The sequence below is a fragment of the Oncorhynchus kisutch genome, linkage group LG3, assembly GCF_002021735.2.
Source record: "Oncorhynchus kisutch isolate 150728-3 linkage group LG3, Okis_V2, whole genome shotgun sequence".
In the NCBI taxonomy this organism is placed as follows: Eukaryota; Metazoa; Chordata; class Actinopteri; order Salmoniformes; family Salmonidae; genus Oncorhynchus; species Oncorhynchus kisutch.
The window spans coordinates 25006720-25034320 of NC_034176.2; the positions used below are offsets into that span (position 1 = coordinate 25006720).

At 42.0% G+C, this 27601-nt stretch overlaps 1 protein-coding gene across 1 annotated transcript; it reads right to left on the bottom strand.

The window, feature by feature from the left end:
- Positions 1-22856: 22856 nt before the first annotated feature.
- Positions 22857-26258, bottom strand: LOC109871864 (frizzled-10-like). The gene is made up of 2 exons (XM_020462875.2): positions 25577-26258; positions 22857-25309 (listed from the first exon to the last, which is right to left on the bottom strand). Exons 1-2 carry the CDS (start codon positions 25586-25588, stop codon positions 23555-23557), a joined length of 1767 nt encoding a protein of 588 aa, XP_020318464.2. The 5' UTR covers positions 25589-26258; the 3' UTR covers positions 22857-23554.
- Positions 26259-27601: the final 1343 nt, after the last annotated feature.

Below are 27601 nucleotides of genomic sequence, written 5' to 3' on the forward strand. Positions count from 1 at the left end.
AACAGTGGGATGCAGGTCACCATATGAGAGGTATGTGTGTTGGGATAGGTTTTAGTTGTTATTTTACCCCTTAGCAAATCAGTTCCACTCCAATTGAGCAGTGTGAAGAGCCATACTGAAACCTTAATCCACTGCATGTTATTAACCTACTTGACACCACTGCCAAGCTGTTTTAATTCTTTCAAAAGACAAGAAAAGGAGGAGAGTAAGCCAAAAGACATCACTGTGGTTGCTTCTCTACATAGATCCAGGTCAAAGCAAGCTTCAGAAGGAAACTACAGACAGAATCATGGCACTACCACAGTTTCACAGCCGCTATGCTGCTTGCCTGCCTGCCTGCCCACCTGCCTGCATTTACCTACATCTGCACACCTTAATATCACAGCAACAAAAAGAACACTTGAAGAGTTTCATATCTGCCCTACTCAGGTGTTTATTTATTTTATTTTTTATTTTACCTTTATTTAACCAGGTAGGCAAGTTGAGAACAAGTTCTCATTTACAATTGCGACCTGGCCAAGATAAAGCAAAGCAGTTCGACAGATAAACCGACACAGAGTTACACATGGAGTAAAAACAAACATACAGTCAATAATGCAGTATAAACAAGTCTATATACAATGTGAGCAAATGAGGTGAGAAGGGAGGTAAAGGCAAAAAAGGCCAAGATGGCAAAGTAAATACAATATAGCAAGTAAAATACTGGAATGGTAGTTTTGCAATGGAAGAATGTGCAAAGTAGAAATAAAAAAATAATGGGGTGCAAAGGAGCAAAATAAATAAATAAATTAAAATTAAATACAGTTGGGAAAGAGGTAGTTGTTTGGGCTAAATTATAGGTGGGCTATGTACAGGTGCAGTAATCTGTGAGCTGCTCTGACAGTTGGTGCTTAAAGCTAGTGAGGGAGATAAGTGTTTCCAGTTTCAGAGATTTTTGTAGTTCGTTCCAGTCATTGGCAGCAGAGAACTGGAAGGAGAGGCGGCCAAAGAAAGAATTGGTTTTGGGGGTGACTAGAGAGATATACCTGCTGGAGCGTGTGCTACAGGTGGGAGATGCTATGGTGACCAGCGAGCTGAGATAAGGGGGGACTTTACCTAGCAGGGTCTTGTAGATGACATGGAGCCAGTGGGTTTGGCGACGAGTATGAAGCGAGGGCCAGCCAACGAGAGCGTACAGGTCGCAATGGTGGGTAGTATATGGGGCTTTGGTGATAAAACGGATTGCACTGTGATAGACTGCATCCAATTTGTTGAGTAGGGTATTGGAGGCTATTTTGTAAATGACATCGCCAAAGTCGAGGATTGGTAGGATGGTCAGTTTTACAAGGGTATGTTTGGCAGCATGAGTGAAGGATGCTTTGTTGCGAAATAGGAAGCCAATTCTAGATTTAACTTTGGATTGGAGATGTTTGATATGGGTCTGGAAGGAGAGTTTACAGTCTAACCAGACACCTAAGTATTTGTAGTTGTCCACGTATTCTAAGTCAGAGCCGTCCAGAGTAGTGATGTTGGACAGGCGGGTAGGTGCAGGTAGCGATCGGTTGAAGAGCATGCATTTAGTTTTACTTGTATTTAAGAGCAATTGGAGGCCACGGAAGGAGAGTTGTATGGCATTGAAGCTTGCCTGGAGGGTTGTTAACACAGTGTCCAAAGAAGGGCCGGAAGTATACAGAATGGTGTCGTCTGCGTAGAGGTGGATCAGGGACTCACCAGCAGCAAGAGCGACCTCATTGATGTATACAGAGAAGAGAGTCGGTCCAAGAATTGAACCCTGTGGCACCCCCATAGAGACTGCCAGAGGTCCGGACAGCAGACCCTCCGATTTGACATACTGAACTCTATCAGAGAAGTAGTTGGTGAACCAGGCGAGGCAATCATTTGAGAAACCAAGGCTGTCGAGTCTGCCGATGAAGATATGGTGATTGACAGAGTCGAAAGCCTTGGCCAGATCAATGAATACGGCTGCACAGTAATGTTTCTTATCGATGGCGGTTAAGATATCGTTTAGGACCTTGAGCGTGGCTGAGGTGCACCCATGACCAGCTCTGAAACCGGATTGCATAGCAGAGAAGGTATGGTGAGATTCGAAATGGTCGGTAATCTGTTTGTTGACTTGGCTTTCGAAGACCTTAGAAAGGCACGGTAGGATAGATATAGGTCTGTAGCAGTTTGGGTCAAGAGTGTCCCCCCCTTTGAAGAGGGGGATGACCGCAGCTGCTTTCCAATCTTTGGGAATCTCAGACGACACGAAAGAGAGGTTGAACAGGTGTGATGAGATGAGGTCCTCACCATTCTTAACCTACAGTATCACTTAAAGCTGTTATCTTCTGTCAATTAGACTTACAGTACAAGTCAAAAGTTTGAACACACCTACTCATTCAAGGACTTTTCTTTATTTGAACTATTTTCCACATTGTAGAATAATAGTGAAGACATCAAAGCTATGAAAGACAACATATGGAATCATGTAGTAACCAAAAAAGTGTTTAACAAATCCAAATTCTTCAAAGTAGCCACCCTTTGCCTTGATGACAGTTTTGCACACTCTTGGCATTCTCTCAACCAGCTTCCCTGGAATGTTTTTCCAACAGTCTTAAAGGAGTTCCCACATATGCTGAGCACTTGTTGGCTGCTTTTCCTTGGCCCAAGCAAGTCTCTTCTTCTGAATGGTGTCCTTTCATGGTGGTTTCTTTGCAGCAATTCGCGCATGAAGGCCTGATTCACGCAGTCTCCTCTGATGTTGAGATGTGTCTGTTACTTGAACTCTGTGAAGCCTTTATTTAGGCTGGTAACTCTAATGAACTTATCCTCTGCAGCAGAGGTAACTCTGTGTCTTCCTTTCTTGTGGCGGTCCTCATGAGAGCCAGTTTCATCATAGCGCTTGTCACAACACAACTGATTGGCTCAAATGCATTAAGACGGAAAGAAATTCCACAAATGAACTTTTAACAAGGCACACCTGTTAATTGAAATGCATTCCAGGTGACTACCTCATGAAGCTGATTGAGAGAATGCCAATAGTGTGCAAAGATGTCATCAAGGCAAAGGGTGGCTACTTTGAAGAATCTCAAGTATAAAATATATTTTGATTTGTTGTTTTTTGGTTACCACATGATTCCATATGTGTTATTTCATAGCTTTGATGTCTTCACTTTTATTCTACAATGTAGAAAATAGTAAAAATAAAGAAAAACCCCTGAACGAGTAGGTGGGTCCAAAACTTTGACTTGTAGTACTCTATTTTCTTTTTCTGATAAACTAACCAGTAGCACATGGTGGTTGAAACATAGTGCTGTACCACAAAACTGAAATGTCTCCATCACAACCCATATAGGGCAAAATCCATCTGTTCCTACAATGTCCTGTTACATACCCCTCCCAAACATCATGACCCCTCCTCCCCTTTCATGTGAGGAATGCCTGTGTGTGTGTGCAGGGCCAGGGAGGACAGAAGAGGGCAGTTCAGCCTGTCTCTGGCCACAGGGATCCTATAAGCTTGCTGAAAATGATGGCTTACTGTATTAGAACTCATCCCTGGTCAGTACTCCCAGTCTATAACCACTTAACCATCAGAGCAGCAGTGAATTTCTTATGTCTGTGTTTGTTTGGAAAGGCCTGCTGCCTTGATGCCACTCCTAAAAAACAGCATAGCCCCCATTTCCTCTTTGATGCCAGTATAAGTCAGACAAAATTAAAATTGAACCCCAATCTGGTTCTCAGCCAAATTCAGTTTACTGACTTGCTCTCTCCCTCTCTGTTTCTTTGAGAAGCCTTTGATGTTAGCGGGGGGCTTTTGCACTCGCAGTGATGGTAACCAGTGATACTTTAAGCGATTCTTTTTTATCTGGCTAGCTTAATGAAAGATTAATGGGTTTGATATTTTCTCTTGTTTATGTTTTATTTAAAAAGTCAGCCATGGTCCTTGGAACCTGTTAAAAGCTCCTCGGCAGCTTCTGCAATGATTTTATGGCTCAGTGGAGCCTATGTAGTTCTCATTTGAAATCGGACAAAATGCAACGTAAGAGCTGATTGTCTTCTTAGTCACACACACACACACATATTTACAGTGAGGGATGTTGACCTTGAGAGCACTGCCACTTTATATGAGTCTTAATAGGACATTTAAATGGAAACTGCTATGGCAGCTACGGTTATGTTCATTCATTCCATATGTCCTGTTTGAACTGTCATTAGCTTCCCTCTGTTTGCTCCATTTTTACGCATTAGCCCAAGGAATAAAGAAAAACTCTGCCCCCTTGGAGTTTGTGTGTATAGCAGGCATACTGTGTAGTATATTGTACATTTTAGTAAACATTCTTATCCAGAGCAACTTAGTGCATACTTTCTTCATACTTGTCCCCCTTGGGAATCAAACCCACCACCTTGGTGTTGCAAGTGCCTTGCTCTACCAACTGAGCCATACAGGACCAGATATAGGGTGTATAGTTTGATTTAACTAGGATGTCTTTTAGTTCTCATTTGGACTAATCTTCCAAGAGTATAGTGTGTATATTTCACATCATTTAGCAGACACTATTACCAGAACAACTTACAGTAGTGAGTACACTATACACTCTATACTGTACAGCATGTAGAGTGTGTATTGTGTATAGTGTATATTGTATATTGTGTGTAGTGTATAGTGTTTATATAGTATAGTGTATAGTGTGAATACTGTCTAATGTGTATAGTGTCTATAGTGTGTGTGATTATAGTGAATAATGTGTATAGTGTATATAGTGTTTTACCCCCAATTTGTCCTTGGCCGGGGCTGCTCCCCTCTATACTCTATTTGATGGGTTCTTCTGTCAGGTTGGCCATACCAAGTGTTTTAGAGCTTTTCCTCCATAGGGCCGTGAGCCAACAGAGAAGAATGGTGTTGGTTCACATCAGCAATTTCCACCATTGTTTCCTGTTGGCTGGCGCTATAACTCCTTTAAAGTGTTCAGAATGCTGGAGTGCAGGATGCACATGTGGTATGCACTGGCTGTGAGAGAGAGAGCTGAACTTGTTGGACCGGTGCGGGCCAGGCACCTGTACGGCTCCCATGATCAGGGGAGATTGTGAAGTGAAGAGAGTGCTGGCTTGGTGTGAGTGCAGGAGGGCACCATGTCTCTTTCTCTGATAGTGACTGACTCCTGTCAGTGGTGGCCTTCTGGGCCCCCTGGGCCACGATGCCTCGCTCTTTCTCTCTGATCCTTTAATTACAGGGCAGCAGCCGCAGCAGTCAGGTACAGCTACAGATTCAGCCAGGTTGAGGCACAGACATGCCCCATAACCTGAGAGAAAGGAGCTGCTCCCACCTGCTCCTCCTCAGCTTAAATAGCACTGCTGCAATTTTCCCCCCAGCCTAATCTCCCTGACATTTGCTCGCGGTCTGTTTGGCACAGGACATAATCAGCACAGATATAATATCCCCTCCTCAATTAATATGAGGAATTTGATTGGCTGGTATACTGTATGTGTGCACTTCATGGCACCCTATCACTTGTCTTCTCATGCAACCGCTGTTGTTGGAGACTACCACCTAGATATCTCACCCACACACATCCTGTATATGATGTGTTAGTTGGTGTTTCAGAGAAATGGTTTTGTGTTACTGGGTTCTTTTGGTAGAAAGGGTAATCTAGGAACTCTACAGCCTGTGTGTCTGTGACTCAGTAAGATTTGTCAGAGGACAGAAACCTCCTTGGTGAGGCAGCAGGAAAGAATGACAGCGGGAGAAGGAAGAAGAAGAGGAAGAAAGGCAGAATGTGCCCACATGACTGTGACAAAGTGCTGCAGGCTTGCTTTGCTCACCATGGCAACCTTTTGGAGGGTGAGGGGGGAGACCCCTCTGCTTGGAGACCCCTCTGCTTTTGGCAGAGGCACAATAAGGAGAGGCAAGGCTGTCTTAACCTTAGTGACATCCCTGTTGTCACCGGGTCAAATCCTTGAATATCAATGAACTGATTCAGTGCCCCTTGTAGAAGTCCTCAAAAGTGTCCGGCTCTCACGGGAGCCCTTCCCTGTCCTCCCTGACCTTTGCTGACCTGCTCCAGCCACTTAGTTAACTCAGCTCCAAGGCCTATATTCTTAAGTAAAACAACAGTTAATGAGAGCTCATCCATCTCTGCTTCCATCATTTCAATCGCCACCTTCAGAAGAACAATTGAGAGTTTAATTTAGTTTCTCTGCACACTATTCTATCCTTTGAAGAACTAAATCAGAGGCTGTTTGTCATGTTGTTTTGTGTCTAGCCTTGTTTGAAAATGTTGCCCATACCCTGATATAGCGATCAAATGCTGAGAGCTATGTTCAGTGCATCACTTCAATGGTGGCCATTATCACTAATATGCAAATGGTATATACTGTAAACAAGTGTACATTGAGATTAAAGTTGAGTGTGCTGCATGCTTTCATGGAGGGGGTTCTAGAATGCAGTGGGTATGCCTGTGGGCCTCTCTCACTTATGACAGCTGTCGTCCAAACAGACTTTAAGTGGGCCTGGATTTTCCACTCTGGGCAGATAAGTGGGTCCTGACCTCCTCTCTCTGCAGATTACCCACTTGTCATCACTCTCTTTACCACTATCATGACCATGCAATCTGGGCCAACCTCAGTGTTTGGGAAACTGAGATCCCCTTCCCAGGCTTTAGCTTGATTATTCAAAGGAACACATGTATCAGATACAGTAAGAAACAAAACAAGAAAGCCATTTGTCAACTCCTTGGTCGTTGTTCTGTGTTTGGCCTAAATTTCTTCCAGTCCTGTCACTGCCTAGAGTAAACTACGGAACCTCTGAGGGGAAACACATGTTATGTGTTGTACATGCCAGTTTGAATGAACTACTTTCCCCGGAAAAAAAGGAACACCCCAGGGATACAGGCAGGTTCTGATTGCACCACTTAATACAATCCCTGTGGACAGAAACACACATGTTGCATGTACCAGACCTGGAAGGTGAAAATGAGAAGAGACCAATTACAGTAGACTATACATTTGTTGTCATGGAGTACAAATATAGATATATCATATGGCGGTAAACAGGATTTTACACACTTATGGTTATATACAATGACAAGAACACGTTTATTCCTATATGTGTAATATGCTGTACATAATGTTGTTTTGGAACTGGTACAGAATCTAGTTTGCAAAATGTTGTAGAATGTCTGGATATGTTCTGGTAGTGAGGCCGAGATGTTTTCCCCAAGTTTATGTGACAGTTGATTGTGTAGTTTCCTTTCATATGCTCCCCCTCTGAGCCATCTTTCTTTGTTAAGTTTGTTGAGAGTGTCTTTGAACCACAGGCATTCTCTCTCAGCGGTGTTCCTGAGCCCTGCCAGTTCCACCATCATCCCTCTCGCTCTATTCTCTCCCTATATCTTTCTCACACACAAACACTCCCAAATGTACACACACACACACAAACACTCCCAAATGTACACACAAACACAAACATAGTGACAGTCTCCTGGTGTGCTTGCTCTCTCCACCTCTGCATCTTTTGCCATCAATCCTCTCACTGCCTTGCCAACATCACACACACACACACACACACACACACACACACACACACACACACACTCCTTGATTGTTTGCATGGGGAAGGATTTGTTCAGTAATCACAATATGCATCATACAGTGACAACATTCCAATGCACCAATGCACTAAAGACAAAATGCATATTTAAGATAGCACCCCCATTACATTCAATATGACTCTATGTGTCTATGTGCATTTGTGTGTATTTGTGTACAGTTGAAGTCGGAAGTTTACATACACCTTAGCCAAACACATTTAAACTCAGTATTTCACAATTTCTGACATTTAATCCTAGTAAAAATTCCCTGTCGTAGGTCAGTTAGGATCACCACTTTATTTTAAGAATGTGAAATTTCAGAATAATAGTAGAGATAATAATTTCTTTCAGCTTTAATTTATTGAAATGTCTGAGTAATAGTTGAGTGATTGATTTATTTCAGCTTTTATTTATTTCATCACATTCCCAGTGGGTCAGAAGTTTACATACACTCAATTAGTATTTGGTAGCATTGCCTTTAAATTGTTTAACTTGGGTCAAACGTTTCGGGTAGCCTTCCACATGCTTCCCACAATAAGTTGGGTGAATTTTAGCCCATTCCTCCTGACAGAGCTGGTGTAACTGAGTCAGGTTTGTAGGCCTCCTTGCTCACACACGTTTTTTCAGTTCCACCCACAAATATTCTATAGGATTGAGTTCAGGGATTTGTGATGGCCACCCCAATACCTTGACTTTGTTGTCCTTAAGCCATAACTTTTGAAGTATGCTTGGGGTCATTGTCCATTTGAAAGACCCATTTGCGACCAAACTGATGTCTTGCTTCAATATATCCACATAATTTTCCTGCCATCTACCTTGAAATGTGCTCTAGTCCCTCCTGCAGCAAAGCACCCCACTACATGATGCTGCCACCCCCGTGCTTCACGGTTGGGATGGTGTTCTTCGCCTTCCAAGCCTCCCTCTTTTTCCTCCAAACATAACGATGGTCATTATGGCCAAACAGTTCTATTTTTGTTTCATCAGACCAGAGGACATTTCTCCAAAAAGTACGATCTTTGTTCCCATGTGCAGTTGCAAACCGTAGTCTGGCAATTTTTATGGCAGTTTTGGAGCAGTGGCTTCTTCCTTGCTGAGCGGCCATTTAAGTTATGTCGATATAGGACTCGTTTTACTGTGGATATAGATACTTTTGTACCTGTTTCCTCCAGCATCTTCACAAGGTCCTTTGCAGTTGTTCTGGAATTGATTTTCACTTTTCGCACCAAAGTACGTTCATCTCTAGGAGACAGAACGCATCCCTTTCCTGAGCGGTATGGCGGCTACGAGGTCCTATGGTGTTTATACTTCAAATCAAATCAAATCAAATGTATTTGTCACATACACATGGTTATCAGGATGCTCTCGATTGTGCATCTGTAAAAGTATGAGTGTTTTTGGTGACAAGCCGAATTTCTTCAGCCTCCTGAGGTTGAAGAGGCGCTGCTGCGCCTTCTTCACCACGCTGTCTGTGTGGGTGGACCATTTCAGTTTGTCCATGATGTGTACGCCAAGGAACTTAAAACTCTCCACCCTCTCCACTACTGTTCTGTCAATGTAGATAGGGGGCTGCTCGCTCTGCTGTTTCCTGAAGTACATGAGCATCTCCTTTGTTTTGTTGACATTGAGTGTGAGGTTATTTTCCTGACACCAAACTCCGAGGGCCCTCACCTCCTCCCTGTAGGCCGTCTCGGTGATGTTGGTAATCAAGCCTACCACTGTAGTGTCGTCTGCAAACTTGATGATTGAGTTGGAGGCGTACATGGCCACGCAGTCGTGGGTGAACAGGGAGTACAGGAGAGGGCTGAGAACGCACCCTTGTGGGGACCCAAGGTTGAGGATCAGCGGGGTGGAGATGTTGTTACCTACCCTCACCACCTGGGGGCGGCCTGTCAGGAAGTCCAGGACCCAGTTGCATAGGGTGGGGTCGAGACCCCGTGATCCTCTCGGGTCTGAGCTGTTGAATTGCGACTCCACTTTGTCTCTGCACTAACGCTTAGCTTGTTTGATTGCCTTGTGGAGGGAATAGCTACACTGTTTGTATGTTTCAGGTCACCTTGCTCTGATTAAAAACAGTGGTTCGCGCGTTCAGTTTTGCGCGAATGCTGCCATCAATCCACGGTTTCTGGTTGGGGAATGTTTTAATAGACACTGTGGGTACAACATCACTGATGCACTTGTTAATAAACTCGCACACTGAATCAGCGTATTTGTCAATGTTCTTGTTCACCGCAATGCGGAACATATCCCAGTCCACGTGATCGAAGCAACCTCGAAGCGTGGAATCTGATTGGTCAGACCAGCATTGAACAGACCTGAGCGCGGGTTCTTCCTGTTTTAGTTTCTGTCTATAGGCAAGGAGCAACAAAATGGACTTGTGGTCCGCTTTTCCGAAGGGAAGGCGGGGAAGGGCCTTACATGCGTCGCGGAAGTTAGAATAACAGTGGTCTAGGGTTTTGCCAGCCCTGGTAGCACAATCGATATGCTGATAGAATTTGGGGAGTCTTGTTTTCAGATTAGCCTTGTTAAAATCCTCGGCTACAATAAATGCAGCCTCAGGATATGTGGTTTCCAATTTACATAGAGTCCAATGAAGTTCTTTCAGGGCCGTCGATGTGCCTGCTTGGGAATATACACGACTGTGATTATGATCGAAGAGAATTCTCTTGGTAGATAATGCAGTCAGCATTTGATTGTGGGGAATTCTAAGTCAGGTGAACAAAAGGACTTGAGTTCCTGTATGTTGTTATGATCACACCACGTCTCGTTAATCATAAGGCATACACACCTGCCCTTTTTCTTACCAGAGAGATGCTTGTTTCTGTCGGCGCGATGCGTGAAGAAACCAGGTGGCTGTAACGACTCAGATAGCGTGTCTCGAATGAGCCATGTTTCCATGAAACAAAGAACGGTACAGTCTCGAATGTCTCTCAGGAATGCTACCCTTGCTCGGATTTCGTCTACCTTGTTGTCAAGAGACTGGACATTGGCAAGTAGTATGCTCGGGAGCGGTGCGCGATGTGCCCGTATACGGAGCCTGACCAGAAGACCGCTCCGTCTGCCCCTTCTACGGCGCCGTTGTTTTGGGTCAGCGGCTGGGAACCGATCCATTGTCCTGGGTGGTGGGCAAAACAGAGGATCCGCTTCGGGAAAGTCGTATTCCTGGTCATAATGTTGGTGAGTTGACGTTGCTCTTATATCCAATAGTTCCTCCAGACTGTATGTAATAAAACCTAAGATTACGGCACCGGAAGTAGAAACGTACTATTGCATACTATTGTTTGTACAGATGAACGTGGTACCTTCAGGCATTTGGAAATTGCTCACAAGGATGAACCAGACTTGTGGAAGTCTACAATTATTTTTACTGAGGTCTTGGCTGGTTTATTTGGATTTTCCCATGATGTCAAGCAAAGAGGCACTGACTTTGTCCCCATGTGCAGTTTGTCCCCATGTGCAGTTGCAAACTGTAGTCAGACTTTTTTATGGAGGTTTTGGAGCAGTGGCTTCTTCCTTGCTGAGTGGCTATTCAGGTTATGTCGATATAGGACTCGTTTTACTGTGGATATAGATACTTTTGTACCTGCTTCCTCCAGCATCTTCACAAGGTCCTTGCTGTTGTTCTGGATTTGATTTGCACTTTTCACACCAAAGTACCTTCAACTCTGGGAGAGCCTTTTCTGAGGTCTTGGCTTATTTCTTTTGATTTTCCCATGATGTCAAGGAAAGAGGCACTGCGTTTAAAGGTAGGCCTTGAAATACATCCACAGGTACACCTCCAAATTACGCAAATTGTGTCAATTAGCCTATCAGAATATTCTAAAGCCATGACATAATTTTCTGGTCGACTTAGTGTATGTAAACATCTGACCCACTGGAATTGGGATACAGGGAATTATAAGTGAAATAATCTGTCTGTAAATAATTGTTGGAAAGATTACTTGTGTCATTGCCAAAGTAGATGTCCTAACCGACTTGTCAAAACTATAGTTTGTTAACAAGAAATTTGTGGAGTGGTTGAAAAACGAATTTAAATGACTCCAATCTAAGTGTATGTAAACTTTTGACTTCAACTGTATGTGTGTGTGAGAGGGAATGCGTTCAGAGAGAGGGAACCCATTCACTTTACCGGGCAACAATGGGGTTCTGGGTGCTGGAATTCTGCTGGGTTTTATTATCTGAGCACTTTGCTGTGAAGATTAGGAAGGTGGCAGATTAGAGTGTCACAATCTGGCGCTGCTAAATCACCATGGCGAAAACGCTGCTTCCAGCTGACACCAGACTATTCACCCCTCCTCCCCTTCCCCCATGCACAATCTCCACTCACCCGCCTTTGTAGATTCAGCTCCGTTTCAGCTTATGGGTGCCACAAGTATTAGTTATACTTCTCCCTTATTTTTTGACGCTACATTTCAGTTTAATGTTTAATATCCCTGTGCCTTTGTCATCATATAAAACATGTGTGGTGCCATGCTGAGGCCATGCCAAGGCCTGTTAGCCCAATAATGTGGATTGATCTTCCCGTTCAGGCTGGTGGATGTTGATATGCTTCGGTCACTGTGTATTACAGTATATGACAGTTAATTCCCTGTTCTGATGTCTGTTATGACAGGAATCCAAATATGTTGGAATTTGAAAATGATGCAGAGGTTGCAGAATAACGTTATGAAAACAAGAGGGAAAATACATAAAGGCATGAAAAAGGTCACTATTTGTGTGTTAGAGTAGAGTGATCATTTTCTGTTGTACTTGTTCACAAATGTGATGTCACTTTTTCTGCTGTTGTTTGCTCTTGCTCAGGTCCATGCCCCTTCTGTTAATAACAAACCAAACAAATGAACAGAAAACAAATCAATCTGTAACAAGGGTTCTCTTTCCCCGAATGATGTTATTTTCATCCCTTGTTGAAGGTCACTGCTAACAAACCTCTGAAGGACTGTCTGTTTGCACTTTGCAGGGGCTGCTTTCAACAGCAGCCTGGTCTCAAAAAATGTCATATTATTCTGTACGTAAATCCGAGATGCTCCATTTAGTATGATATATTACGTATTCTTTTGTGGATCTCCAGTACCCATTTCGTATAATATGTTACGAATTACATTCCGTATTATATGTTATGAATTTGCAAAACGTACAATATGTTATGATTTTAGCTAGGCTAGGTTTAGGGGTTAAGGTTGGGGTTAAGTTTAGGAGTATAGTTAAATGGTTAGGGTTAAGTATCCATCTGTCTTATGGAACCATACCAAACGTAACATATTATACTAATTTGTATCCCCCTTTCACTTTCCCTTAATTGGAGTGTTCCATATTTACATTTACTATGTTACTGTCAACAGAGGTCCATCTCATGTAACACTAATCAAATCAAATCAATGTATATTTTCACGTGCGCCGAATACAACAGGCGTAGACCTTCCAGTGAAATGCTTACTTACAGGCTCCAACCAACAGTGCGATTTCTAAGTTAAAATAAAAAAAATTAAAAAGGTATTAGGTTGACAATAGGCAAGTTAAGAAATAAAAACAACAGTAAAAAGACAGTGAAAAATAACAGTAGCGAGGCTATATATAGTAGCGAGGCTATAACAGTAGCCAGGCTATATACAGGCACCAGTTAGTCGGGCTGATTGAGGTAGTATGTACAGGAATGTATAGTTAAAGTGACTATGCATATATGATAAACAGAGTAGCAGCAGTGTAAAAGAGGGGTTGGGGGGACACACAATGCAAATAGTCCGGGTAGTCATTTGATTACCTGTTCAGGAGTCTTATGGCTTGGGGGTAAAAACTGTTGAGAAGCCTTTTTGTCCTAGACTTGGCACTCCGGTACCGCTTGCCATGCGGTAGTACAGAGGACAGTATATGACTGGGGTGGCTGGGGTCTTTGACAATTTTTAGGGCCTTCCTCTGACACCGCCTGGTGTAGAGATCCTGGATGGCAGGCAGCTTAGCCCCAGTGATGTACTGGGCCGTACGCACTACCCTCTGTAGTGCCTTGCTGTCGGAGGCCTAGCAGTTTCCATACCAGGCAGTGAGGCAACCAGTCTGGATGCTCTCGATGTTGCAGTTGTAGAACCTTTTGAGGATCTGATGACCCATGCCAAATCTTTTCAGCTTCCTGAGGGGGAATAGGCTTTGTTGTGCCCTCTTCACGACTGTCTTGGTGTGCTTGGACCATTCTAGTTTGTTGGTAATGTGGAGACCATTGAACTTGAAGCTCTCAACCTGCTCCACTACAGCCCCTTCGATGAGAATGGGGGCGTGCTCGGTCCTCCTTTTCCTGTAGTCCACAATCATCTCCTTAGTCTTGGTTACGTTGAGGAATAGGTTGTTATTCTGGCAACACCCGGCCAGGTCTCTGACCTCCTCCCTATAGGCTGTCTCGTCAATGTCGGTAATCAGGCCTACCACTGTTGTGTTGTCTGCAAACTTAATGATGGTGTTGGAGTCGTGCCTGGCCACTCAGTCGTGGGTGAACAGGGAGTACAGGAGGGGACTGAGCACGCACCCCTGAGGGGCTCCAGTGTTGAGGATCAGCGTGGCAGATGTGTTGCTATCTATCCTCACCACCTGGGGGCGCCCCGTCAGGAAGTCCAGGATCCAGTTGCAGAGGGAGGTGTTTAGTCCCAGGATCCTTAGCTTAGTGATGAGCTTTGAGGGTACTACAGTGTTGAACGCTGAGCTGTAGTCAATGAACAGCATTCTCGCGTAGGTGTTCCTTTTGTCCAGGTGGGAAAGAGCAGTATGGAGTGCAATAGAAATGGCATCATCTGTGGATCTGTTTGGGCGGTATGCAAATTGGAGTGGGTCTAGGGTTTCTGGGATAATGGTGTCTACCTGATATCTACCCCATTCACTCCTAAACATGCAAATAAACATATTCAGACCTTTCTAACCAAAGCTACTATCAAACACTTGTTTGATCAGGAGAGGGCTTGAATGGCACATCATTATGCATTTTAAAAAGGTGACTTCAACCACCTTACAGGGAAGGCTCACATTATTGCCATATTCTTATGTAATTACCCTCACCTTCAATAGTCAGGGGAACATTGCATTTGGGCTGTAGGAGAGGCAAACAGAGGTATGTGTGTGTGTGTTTCCTATGGATGTGAAAAATGATAATAGGACATTGTGCAAAAATATCCTTATCCTACTTCTAGCCATGTCTGGACCTTTATTAAGACTTTTTATTTTATCACTTTTATTCTGTACACTGTTCATTTTCTTTCCCTCCAAAGCCAATGGAAGGTCAGCTCTACAAGTGTCAAATGATGTATATTTGTTGACGTTGTTAAGTAAGTGGAAGAAGTCCCAGGTTTCACTCCTCAAAGATAAAACAAATCTTTACATTTGTTTTAGTGCATCAGGAGCTTACATGTTGGGAGAGCTCATGCTGGGAGAGCTCCCCCCTAGCTAGAGAAAAATTCCTTTGTGTGTGTGTGTAATGGGTCTAAGACAGAGAAAGAGAGAAGAGCCGAGTACTGCACTTCCAACAGACAGGCCTGGACTGGTAAACAGGTGCTGCTTGGGCAACTGAGGATGAGGACATGGGGCGTCCTCAGAAAGCTTGATAAAAGCTTTCTCGGCCGCCAGTCAACCAGTCAATCAGTCAACCAGACAGCCTGATTTATGTCACCATGCCAGAACACTTTATGACTGCTAGCAGCAGCAGCAGCCAATGCACAGGTAGAGAGGCAGAATTCTGGTTCCACCACACCTTCATATATAATGGGAGGAAAGCTACACAATAAGCGTTGGGGCAAGGGAATAGGAACTTGGTAATCGTTTTTATAGTGTATGAGTTTTTTTCAATTTTCGCCTAAAATGACATACCCAAATCTAACTGCCTGTAGCTCAGGCCCTGAAGCAAGGATATGCATATTCTTGGTACCATTTGAAAGGAAACACTTTGACGTTTGTGGAAATGTGAAAGGAATGTAGGAGTATATAACACAATAGATCTGGTAAAAGATAATACAAATAAAAAACAACTTTGCTTTTGTATTTTTTTGTACCATCATCTTTGAAATGCAAGAGAAAGGCCATAATGTATTATTCCAGCCCAGCTGCAATTTAGAATTTGGCCACTTGATGGCAGCAGTGTATGTGCAACGTTTTAGACTGAGCTAATGAACCATTGCATTTCTGTTCAAAATGTTGTATCAAGACTGCCCAAATGTGCCTAATTTGTTCATTAATAACTTTTCATTTTCAAAACTGTGCACTCTCCTCAAATAATAGCATGGCATTATTTCACTGTAATAGCTACTGTAAATTGGACAGTGCAGTTAGATTAACAGGAATTTAAGCTTTCTGTCAATATCAGATATGCCTATGCTAATCACATTAGCCTACGTTAGCTCAACTGTACCGTGGACGGGACACCGATCCCGAAGACTAAGGGATCAACTGAAGTGATGATGTTACCCTGCTTGTTTTCCCATCCCTGAATTTGAGTCAGAGACTGTCAGAGACTTGCTTCCAGAAGGCCTGTTCTGTCACATTAACTTTATGTTTACAGCACCCAGCCACACAAATAGGCTTAACATCATCTCAATTACACAGTGTGAAAATACTACCATCTGCCATCCCAACTTGTGGAAAACCAGTCAGTTTCAATTAAATCAAGTTAGTATCAAAGATGTGATACTTTCAACTACCCACTGGGCACACCACATCATTTCAATGTGAATAGTTGAGTAATATTTGGTTGAGATGCTGATCAATGAGATTACAACCTACAGTTTTTTCACCCACTCAAAAAGAAAGCCAAAAGTTTGTTGAATTTCCAATGTGTTATCACTATGCTTTCAACCATCTAAAAGCAAAACCAAATTACAATGAAAAAGCAATGTCTTCAATTTGTTTTAGTTGTCACCCAAATGTCTATCGCTGTGCTTTCAACCTTTTACAACAAACAGGAAAGTTCAAATGGGAATACAATGTCAGATGTTTTGTTTATGTACACAACAGATGAATGTATCACTGTGCTTCATCCAATAGCAGAACCAAATGACCCAGATTGCAGCGAAATGTAAATGAAATGTACATGATGTAAGTGATCAATGCCGCTCAAGATTCTGCGCAAATTATAACGCAGGTTAGCGTTTTTCGTCATGATTCTTGTTCTATAGGCAGCTGTGGTCAATAGCTGACACAGCCACAAAATCATAAAATATGTTTTTAAACCTAACCTAACCATACCCTTAACCACACGGCTAACCCTAATGCCTAATCCCAACCTTAAATGAAAAATGCTGTTTTCATTCATTTTTATATTTAGAGTCAATTATGACTTTGCAGCTATTGTGAAGATCTCCACATACCTGCGACGACCTATGCACGCTATCTTGAACATGCATGCTTTATGATTACATAAGAATACATTTATAGTTACTGTAACCTCACAATGTGGCCATGGATTTGTTACTCACTTAAAGGTTGAATGTTGCATTAGTTTGTTGACAACCAACCAAATATAAACAAATATAGGATCTGGATCTACTGCTAGGATAGTTCCATCTGAGCCACTGGTTTAATCCCATACTTTAACTTTTATTTTTGTCTGAGTTGAATACTTGAATCCAACATCATTTGTTAGCCTATTAAATTAACTTGCGGACAAGTTATTTATTGTATTTCAAAAGTGATATTGAATTGTGTTTGGTTTTCAACTCAACCAAAAATCAACATTCGAAGGAGATTTACCTCAGTTTATATAGTTCCATCTGTGCCACTGACTTAGTCTGGCTTTAACTCCATTTTGTCAACAAATGTATAATTGATATGTCGAATTCACATCTCCATCGCAACTAAAAATCTAAGTTAAAGAACAGGACTAAATCAAATCAAATCAAACTTTACATGGATTTGATTTGATTTAGTCATATTCTTTAACTTTGATCTTTGTAGAGATGGAGACATGAATCAAACATATACATTATTAATTTGTAGATACATTGGATACAATAAAGCTAGACTAAGTCAGTGGCACAGATGGAATTATCCAAGCAGAAGATGTTCTTCAAATGTTGATATTTGCTTGCAATGGCAATTAAACACAATTCAATATATCTAAATATCATTACATTTGAAAACAAACCCTAGGCCTATTGTATTGTTTATTTTTGTTGAATTGAAACTATAGCTGTTGCTGACTGACTAAAGTATGATAATATTTTATTTGCCCTGTTAAACCTACCCTTTGGAATGACTGCAATAGCAACAGTATTTAGTTACAGTTGAAGTCGGAAGTTGGAGTCATATAAACTTGTTTTTCAACCACTCCACAAGTTTCTTGTTAACAAACTATAGTTTTGGCAAGTCAGTTAGGACATCTACTTTGTGCATGACACAAGTAATTTTTCCAATAATTGTTTACAGACAGATTATTTCACTTATAATTCACTGTATCACAATTCCAGTGGGTCAGAAGTTTACATACACTAAGTTGACTGTGCCTTTAAACAGCTTGGAAAATTCCAGAAAATGATGTCATGGCTTTAGAAGATCCTGATAGGCTAATTGACATCATTTGAGTCATTTGGAGGTGTACCTGTGGATGAATTTCAAGGCCTACCTTCAAACTCAGTGCCTCTTCACTTGACATCACGGGAAAATCAAAACAAATCAGCCAAGACCTCAGAAAAGACTCTCCCAGAGTTGAACGTACGTTGGTGTGAAAAGTGCAAATCAAATCCAGAACAACAGCAAAGAACCTTGTGAAGATGCTGGAGGAAGCAGGTACAAAAGTATCTATATCCACAGTAAAACGAGTCTTATATCGACATAACCTGAAAAGCCGCTTAGCAAGGAAGAAGCCACTGCTCCAAAACCTCCATAAAAAAGTCAGACTACGGTTTGCAACTGCACATGGGGACAAACTTTTTGAAGAAATGTTCTCTGATCTGATTAAACAAAAATAGAACTGTTTGGCCATAATGACCATCGTTATGTTTGGAGGGAAAAGGGGGAGGCTTGCAAGCCGAAGAACACCATCCCAACCGTGAAGCACGGGGGTGGCAGCATCATGTTGTGGGGGTGCTTTGCTGCAGGAGGGACTGGTGCACTTCACAAAATAGATTGCATCATGAAGAGAAAATTACGTGGATATATTGAAGCAACATCTCAAGACATCAGTCAGGAAATTAAAGCTTGGTCGCAAATGGGTCTTCCAAATGGACAATGACCTCAAGCATACTTCCAAAGTTGTGGCAAAATGGCTTAAGGGCAACAAAGTCAAGGTATTTGAGTGGCCATCACAAAGCCCTGAACTCAAGCCTATAAATGTATGGGCAGAACTGAAAAAATGTGTGCAAGCAAGGATGCCTACAAACCTGACTCAGTTACATCAGCTCTGTCAGGAGGAATGGGCCAAAATTCACCCAACTTATTGTGGGAAGCTTGTGGAAGGCTACCCGAAACGTTTGACCCAAGTTAAACAATTTAAAGGCAACGCTACCAAATACTAATTGAGTGTATGTAAACTTCTGACCCACTGGGAATGTGATGAAAGAAATAAAAGCTGAAATAAATAATTCTCTCTACTATTATTCTGACATTTCACATTCTTAAAATAAAGTGGTGATCCTAACTAACCTAAGATGGGGAATTGTTACTAGGATTTGTATTTGGCTAAGGTGTATGTAAACTTCCGACTTCAACTGTAAGTGGCGATCTCTCAACAATCATTCTCATGATAGCACATTGTTAATAGTCAGTGACAAATATCATAGCTAAGCAGTGCTTGGCTTGATTAAAACCCTGGATGGGAGACCAAAGGGTAGATAAAGCAATTTTCCAGAGGTGCTCTTTGAAGAGTATTTTTAAAGGAAAACTACCCAAAAGCAGTCTTTTGGTATTTGTTTCATTAGTCCATTGTTGACATCGTCCCAAAATGTTTTGAATGTCAGCAATCAACTTTTCCAGACATATGACTTTCAAAATACTGAAATACAGCCAGTATGATGCATTTTGGATCATATGATGTTGCATTTTGGATCATAAGATACTTGATGTGTTTGTGATGTGTTTTCTCTTAAGATGAATGTACTAATTGTAAGTCGCTAAAGGACTATAATATACATGTAAACTTAATAATGTTGAAGATTTGATGTTGTTTTAAAGGTACAAATTCAACATATTTTATACAAGGTTTGTCTATGTTGAAATTTGGTTACCATGATGACATAATCCCGTGGTTTAAAATTCAACCTCAAAACAACATTGATTACTTTTTCAAATCCAATGTATTTTCCACGCAGGTTTAAAGTCACAATTCATTTACAAATGACGTTGAAACAAAGTTGATTCAGTTTGTGCCCAGTGGGTAAGCAGATCACAAGCAGAAGATCCGGTCTCTTTTGTCAAACACTGTATACTTCCCCCAAAAGACTGCTGCTGTAGAGAACTACAGTATGTGAGTGTCATATTAACAGGAGAATTGTTGAGAGGAAAAGTTGCGAGGAAGCGAAGGGTGAGGGAATGAGAGTGAGTGTGATAGGGGCTATGGGGGATGAGTGAGTCCTTTCAGATTGGGGCCATGGTCATTCTTTGAGATATGGTGATCTGAAGACCCTTATCCCCAGTTACATGCCGGCTGCCAGATTCCCCACTGGGACAAACAAAACATGTTGTCTACCACACCATCACTAGGGACAACAACTGGGCTATGAGAGGGGCCATGTGACACACACACTATCTAATGAGCCACTTGGTTGATTCAATCATAGTTCCAGACCTATAAAAGCCTTTGCACTGTTAGGGGAAAACAATGCCAGCAATGAGGAATAGCAGGTCTAATCATCTGTGATACAGTGTCATGAAAACAAGCATGTGTAGTTTATTCCAAAACATTTTGGGCTGACACTACTGTGCCCTTGCTCACATACTATTTTCTTTTCAAAGGGAAACACTGAAGTAACTTAGAAGCATACGCTCCAGAGGAAGAGGTTGGTAACTGTCATATTTACAGCTTTCCCAGACACCTTGGGGGCTGTTATCCAGGTGGCCTCTGTTGAAGCCCTCGAAAACACTCACCTTTTTCACAACACGGAGTATCAACTACTTGAATTTGATTCAGCCAGTGAGTCATGTGCTTTTCACTGTTAAAACGGGTTGGGCTGATGCTGGAACTTGAATGCCCTCAGGGGAGAGCACATATTTACACTCAACCTGCCACATTATTATACCTGGGTCTGGGAGATCTTCTCATGCATATTAAAAGCCACAAAACCTTAAAGTTAAAATGAAGGTGCAGAATGATCCTTGTTTTTTTTTATGAAAATGGGCAATTCAGTGCTGGCAGTTGAGTATTCAAGTCTAATAGGCTAAAAAGTACCCAGTACTTGTGCTGTAACCTCTCTAAATCCTAAAGACAAAACCCAGAGGGTAGCTGAGCTCATATTAGTGTGGTTTCCGCTCCAAAATGGACTTTGAAGGGGATGTGACCTGAATTTTACTAAACCTTTATTTAACCAGGCAAGTCATTTAAGAACAAATTCCTATTTACAATGACAGCCTGTTTACATAATTGTTTACAGTGTGAGAGCATTTAACCCCCACCCAAATTAGTACGCTAACAGATATATTAGTTTGTCAATAGCCTACCATGCTATTGAAAACTAGTCTCAGTCAAAACGATAGCCTGAAATCCAGGCCAGATGTGTCTTTAGAAATATCACTATGCCTGGGTGATAAGAGGAGGGTAGATGACAGATATTGTTTATTTTGTTTGCAGTTATCCTCTTCTCAAAGCCAGACCCTTCAAACTGCCTAATCCTGTCCTGAATGACTGTAGGATTATTGCATAATCCCCATCCCTAAAACACACACGCATGAAAACACACGTGACTGAATCAGTGACCTGACAAAAAAGCACAAAAACAAAATCATTATCTGTGTTATCTGAACTTAACTGCATAGACGTTCATCTATAGGCCTAAAGAAGTCAGAGCAGAACTGTAATTCAAGAAAAAAAATTAAAAGCAGTGGACTGATTATCTCAGAAACATAATCAAAGCCTGACTTGAGTGAGTTCTTTGAGTGAGAGGTTATTTGTGAGATGATCATACCAGACCCTTATTTGCATATTAAGTTTGTTTTGTTTTTGGTTCACAGTTTTTCCATTTATTTCTAACATGAAATCAGGCACTTTTTTTATCTAGTCTTCGATTTTAGCACCTTTTTTCTTGCGATGAAATAAATTGAAGGCTCTAGATAAATATTGTCTGATTTCATATGTTACAAACAAACTGAAAAACTGTGAACCAAAAACAAAACAAACTTAAAAGCCTTTGTTTCCTTATAGCTTATGTATGAAACATGGGCGTGAACAGGAACATTTTAATAGGAATGGAATATGAAAGCCTTGCTTTAAAAATGGTTGACTCTACAATAATATAAAAGTGCTTTGTTCATAATCTCTTTGATGTCATTAAACTTTTTTCTATTAGTCATCTCTAATAAATGCGCGGGAGGGAGCGGGCTCTGGATTACCCATGATGCTTTCCTTTTCAACAATTAAAACAGACGTGTACAGATGCCATTGTTTCTTCATCCTGTATGTACTTCATTGAGAGCGCACTCCATTCTATCAGGTATCAACAGAAGTCAGAGTATTCACAAGGCTAACATCAAACACCAATTTGTCTATGTAATTAAAAGCATAAGCCTCTCAAAAGAGAGATACCGTAAGTCAAGTGTGTGCACTGCTACACGCACTCTCACACACACACACACACACACACGCTCAGACAACAGTGGATGATTGAAATATTCCATACTTTCACATCAATGGTTAGTGATGACTATCTTCAAATGTCCAGAGAAATGTGCTTTTTGTAAAAACCCATTGTGAACTCATTCACATGACATATAAAACCCATTGTGAACTCATTCACATGACATATAAAACCCATTGTGAACTCATTCACATGACATATAAAACCCATTGTGAACTCATTCACATGACATATAAAACCCATTGTGAACTCATTCACATGACATATAAAACCCATTGTGAACTCATTCACATGACATATAAAACCCATTGTGAACTCATTCACATGACATATAAAACCCATTGTGAACTCATTCACATGACATATAAAACCCATTGTGAACTCATTCACATGACATATAAAACCCATTGTGAACTCATTCACATGACATATAAAACCCATTGTGAACTCATTCACATGACATATAAAACCCATTGTGAACTCATTCACATGACATATAAAACCCATTGTGAACTCATTCACATGACATATAAAACCCACACAGTTATAATATACAGTTCCAGTTTTGGACATTTAAAACTGGAATGTTTTATTTTTTAAATAAAATATGAACTTCAAGAAATATATACAAATGCTCCCTTGTGCTATAAAACAGCAAAGATACAACAACAGGAAAACTGTCTGTACAAATAGTCACTTTTGCGATGTCCAGTGCTTGTTGATTTATTTGTGGCGTGATTTTGCGTCACATTAGGCAGTCCATGCAATCCTGAGCCCCTTTCAACAGCTGCTTTCTCACTTCAGTCCAAACATGTGACACTGCCTTGATTTCCATTAAAAAGCCACACAACGCAACACTAAAGGGTCTCCATCTCCCAGACCATTCACTCCCTTTTGTCAGAGTCTTTTCATTGTCTTTCATCTGTTTCTACAGTACTGTCTTTTTTTTGCCACTAAGGAAAACGTCTATTGCACATCCAAATGGTTTATTCCAATTTCTTTGTCTTGGAAACCAAACGTTTTTTTCCTCTATCATGTTCTTAAATGTATAAGTGGTTCCAGGAGTAGCAAATATTTGAAACAAAGGCTGTCCTTGTAGCTTGAGATGGATCAAGATAACAAAAAAATACTTAAAATAAATATGACACATTGTTGTCTCTTGTTGGCACTCTGATTAAAAAGTCTGTTTTAGGTAAGGGCTTTAGAAGGATTTTGGTTTCGCAGACTGTCTGTGAGAGGGCCAGCTCATACGCATGTCGGAGGGGGCCTGGTAGGCTCATACTTTGTGTTGTGCGCTTTCAGTGCTGGGTGAGGCTTGATGTAAGGCCCACTGCTTGTGAACACACTGGCAGCCTTCCTCCTAGTCCTCTTCTTCAGCTTCCTGCTAAACACATTCTGCCATGACTGCAGTGTTTTTGAGGTCCAGATCCACATGCCACTCGTGATGCCCACCACTAACAGCATGAAGATCTTAACCATGAAGATCTCCACGGCCGGGATGGAGCTCTTCATACCACACTCTTCAGACTCTGCATTGTTCCTGCTGCTGTCAACACACCTCTGCTCCACAGCCAGGCTCCTCCAGTAGTCCATGTTGAGCCTCTCGTAGAAGTAGCAGGCGATAACGCAGGTGGCAGGTACAGTGTAGAGGACGGAGAACACTCCGATCCGTACCATCAGCTTCTCCAGTTTATCCGTGTTCTCCCCCTCCGTCTTCATGATCTTGCGGATGTGGAACAGGGCCACGAAGCCCGACAGCAGGAAGGAGGTGCCGATGATGAGGTAGCAGGATAGTGGGATGAGCACGAAGCCTGTGAGAGCTTTCACGTCCATGCTGCCCACGTAGCACACTCCCGTCAGCTCGTCCCCCGCAACCTTCCTCATCACCAGGATCATGATGGTCTTGATGGCTGGGATGGCCCAGGCCGCCAGGTGGAAGTAGCTGCTGTTGGCCTCGATGGCCTCGTGGCCCCACTTCTTCCCTGCAGCCAGGAACCAGGTGAGTGTGAGGATGACCCACCAGAGGGAGCTGGCCATGCCGAAGTAGTAGAGGATGAGGAAGACGATGGTGCAGCCCGTGCTTTCCAGTCCCTCCTGGATGATGTACTGGACCCCACTGTCCCGGTCACAGGCGATACTGTCTGCACCCACAAACAGACGGACCAGGTAGCCCACAGAGTAGACACAGTAGGACATGGAGAGGAAGATGATAGGCCTCTCGGGGTATTTAAATCGCTGGGGGTCGATGAGGAAGGTGAGGACAGTGAATGAGCTGGAGATAAAGCAGAGGATGGACCAGATAGCCATCCACACCAGAGAGAACTGCTTATCTCCCTGACTCCAGTACACATCCACTTTGGGGTAGCACTTGGGGGCGCAGGACTCACTCTTCTGCACATAGTGGAACTTGCCTGGGTTACTGCAGGTCTCCTTGCTCTCTGTCTCCTTCATTGGCCGCTGAAGCCTGAAGTCAGGACGCTGGGTGTGGGAGCCTTTGGGGGGCTCGTCTGAGCCGTTGTTGGGGGCCTCCATGCAGAGGTTGTTGGGGTCATTTTTAGTAGGTAGTCTGGAGCAGTCCAGGGAGTCAGGCCAGCGGAAGTTGAACTGCTCCATGATAGGGGAGCACTTTTGCCTGGCCTGCTCACACATCACTCTGCAGGCAGGGATTGGGGTGGACACCTGCTCCGTGCACATAGGTGCATACAGCGAACAGAGAAAAAACTTGAGGTGAGTGTGGCATCCAAACCCTATGAGAGGGGCAAACTCATGTAGCTTGATAGCTGCCTCATTCTGGTCCTCGTGGCCCATCAGATTGGGCATCCTTGTCATGTTGTAGCCAATGTCCTTACATAGGGGGATGACAATCTGTTGACATCTCCCTTCACCCGGCCGGTCTGGGTCTATGGAGCTAATGGCTGAGCAGCCACCACTCAGACAGACCAGTAGCACATTGATAAGGCTCAGTTTAGCAGTGGAATGCATAGTCTCTCCTCTTTGAACCTTTTAGTGGCAAAAAATGTAAGATAAAATGTCACTTACGATAAATCAGAAGTTGCGTCTATACAGGAAAGGCCTACTAAAACGCTTTGTGTATCTTATTTTTTTATGAATGTGCAAAGAGCTTGTGGATGAAAACTCACAATTGTCTATGAAAAGACCATTGTTTCCCCTTTTTACGTGTAGTCTAATTCCTTTGATTACAATTTAACTCCAAAGACAATTACAAAAAAGTGTACATCGTTTTCTTTTAAAATAATGGTCGCTTACCATAATGTCCATGCTTTGAAGTGTATGAATTTGTTCCAGAAAAATCCAACATGTTAAGAGATTAAATGCATTTACTGTAGTTGTGCCTAGTCCGTTGCACAATTTTTTTTGTCTGCCTTGGTTCTTTTTCAAATTGGATAAAAGTGTTCCGATCCAAGCAAACGTTCCAGAGCTTCTAAAAGTGCGTTAAGGGACAGTACTCCTCGGTTTCAACAACGTCAGGTCGGAATCCTCCTGTCTCTGTCCTGCACATAGACATTAAAATGAGGTCCTGCAGCGCGAATGGAACCAGTCTGTCATTTACCAACTCAACTAAATTGCTCTTCCTCTTGCACAGCGTTTGTGTAGCCTAATTGCGTACGATAAATCCACGCAAACGGTGTAGTAACCTAATGAACTAAAACAGAGTTGAGGTCTATTCCTAACTAACCACTCCAGAGACAGACCTATTCAGTTTGGACTGGTTGGTGGCATTTCTCGTTTGAGCTTGTCGTTGCAACTGTCCTGGGCTAACCTGCCAAAAGATCCGCCTTCAAAGACAGCTACTTTGCATAAGAAAGATGAAACTGACACGGAGATTTTTTTCAAATGGTGCGGAACAGCCTGTAGAGTAGACCAACCATCACAGCATTTTAGAGCTTGTTCGCAGCAAACTACTCATTGGCCATTTGCCCCATTTCCGACTAAAACTTTAGATAGAAAAGTGTCAGAATTTAGCACGTTCCAGCGCAGGTATATGCAGACACAAAACATACCCAAAGACAAACCAACTGGCTTTCTGTATCTTTCCACTCGAGATAGATGTGTTCTTTTCTTTGTCACAAATGACAATTTTCACGGTCCGTGCATTGTGGGAAAATAGAATGAGGCGGAGAAGAGTTTTTCTCTCTCAATTCCTCTTAACTCTTTTGTGAGTCGGGTAGTGCGTTAACGTGTTGACAAAAAGCAACAAGTTAAAAACCACTAAAGCAACCACTAGCCTATACAATGTGAATCATGTTTTCCTTCTATTTCCAACATAATTATAGGCTATGACCTGATGTAGGCTATGGAGATCCCCATTTCATCACCGAATAGCCCATTCATAATTGTTTCAGGAGTAGGTTACATTGTTTTGTGTGGAATTTGAACTACAGTAAAATCCATATTCAGTATACAAGGGACTTATGCTCAGGAGGTACTTAGAATGAACTCCATGTTTAGCATTAAGTAGGCTTTTAGTGACTCAGACATCTATTTATAATTTCTCCATATAGCCACCTTCAGGCATACATGTAAATATTCACATTAGTCCTCAGGGATCTTTGCTGCCTTTAATGTCTGCACATGTATGTCCATTTAAAAGAGACAGACACACAAAGTGCAGTAATATTTCCACTTGACCAATCTAGTCAAAAAGCTGCTTACAACCTTCCATTGAACACACCTGTTCCCTCCTAACCAAGTAGGAACCTTTTCACAATTTACTATTCAGTCATTTACAACACTTAATTTCCAGCTCTTATACATTTTACCAGACACTTTTCACAATCCACCATAAAATATTTTATAAGATACTTTCAAACCCATTATCACACAGTTGGACCTGTAGTTATTTTTCTTTACACAAATGCTAGCATGTTTCAAGCTTTTCTCCTGTGTTTCTAATCAAAATAATTTTCCTACCTTTATTTAACTAGGCAAGTCAGTTAAGAACAAATTCTTATTTTCAATGACAGCCTAGGAACAGTGAGTTAACTGCCTTGTTCAAGGGCAGCACGGCAGATTTTTACCAGCTCATGGATTTAATATTGCAACCATTTGTTTACCAGTCCAACTCTCTAACCACTAGGCTACCTGCTGCCCCATATATAGGCCTAGAGCTTTTACATCATGATTGATTTTAAATCAGTCTTCTTTCCGTTAGAAAATCCTATCAAAATCCTATCATAACAAAACTGATTGTTTGCACATTTATTTCACAAAATGATACTTTTTATTATTTCAATAATAGAGGATGTCTGAAAATCGGTAATAACCATTCTA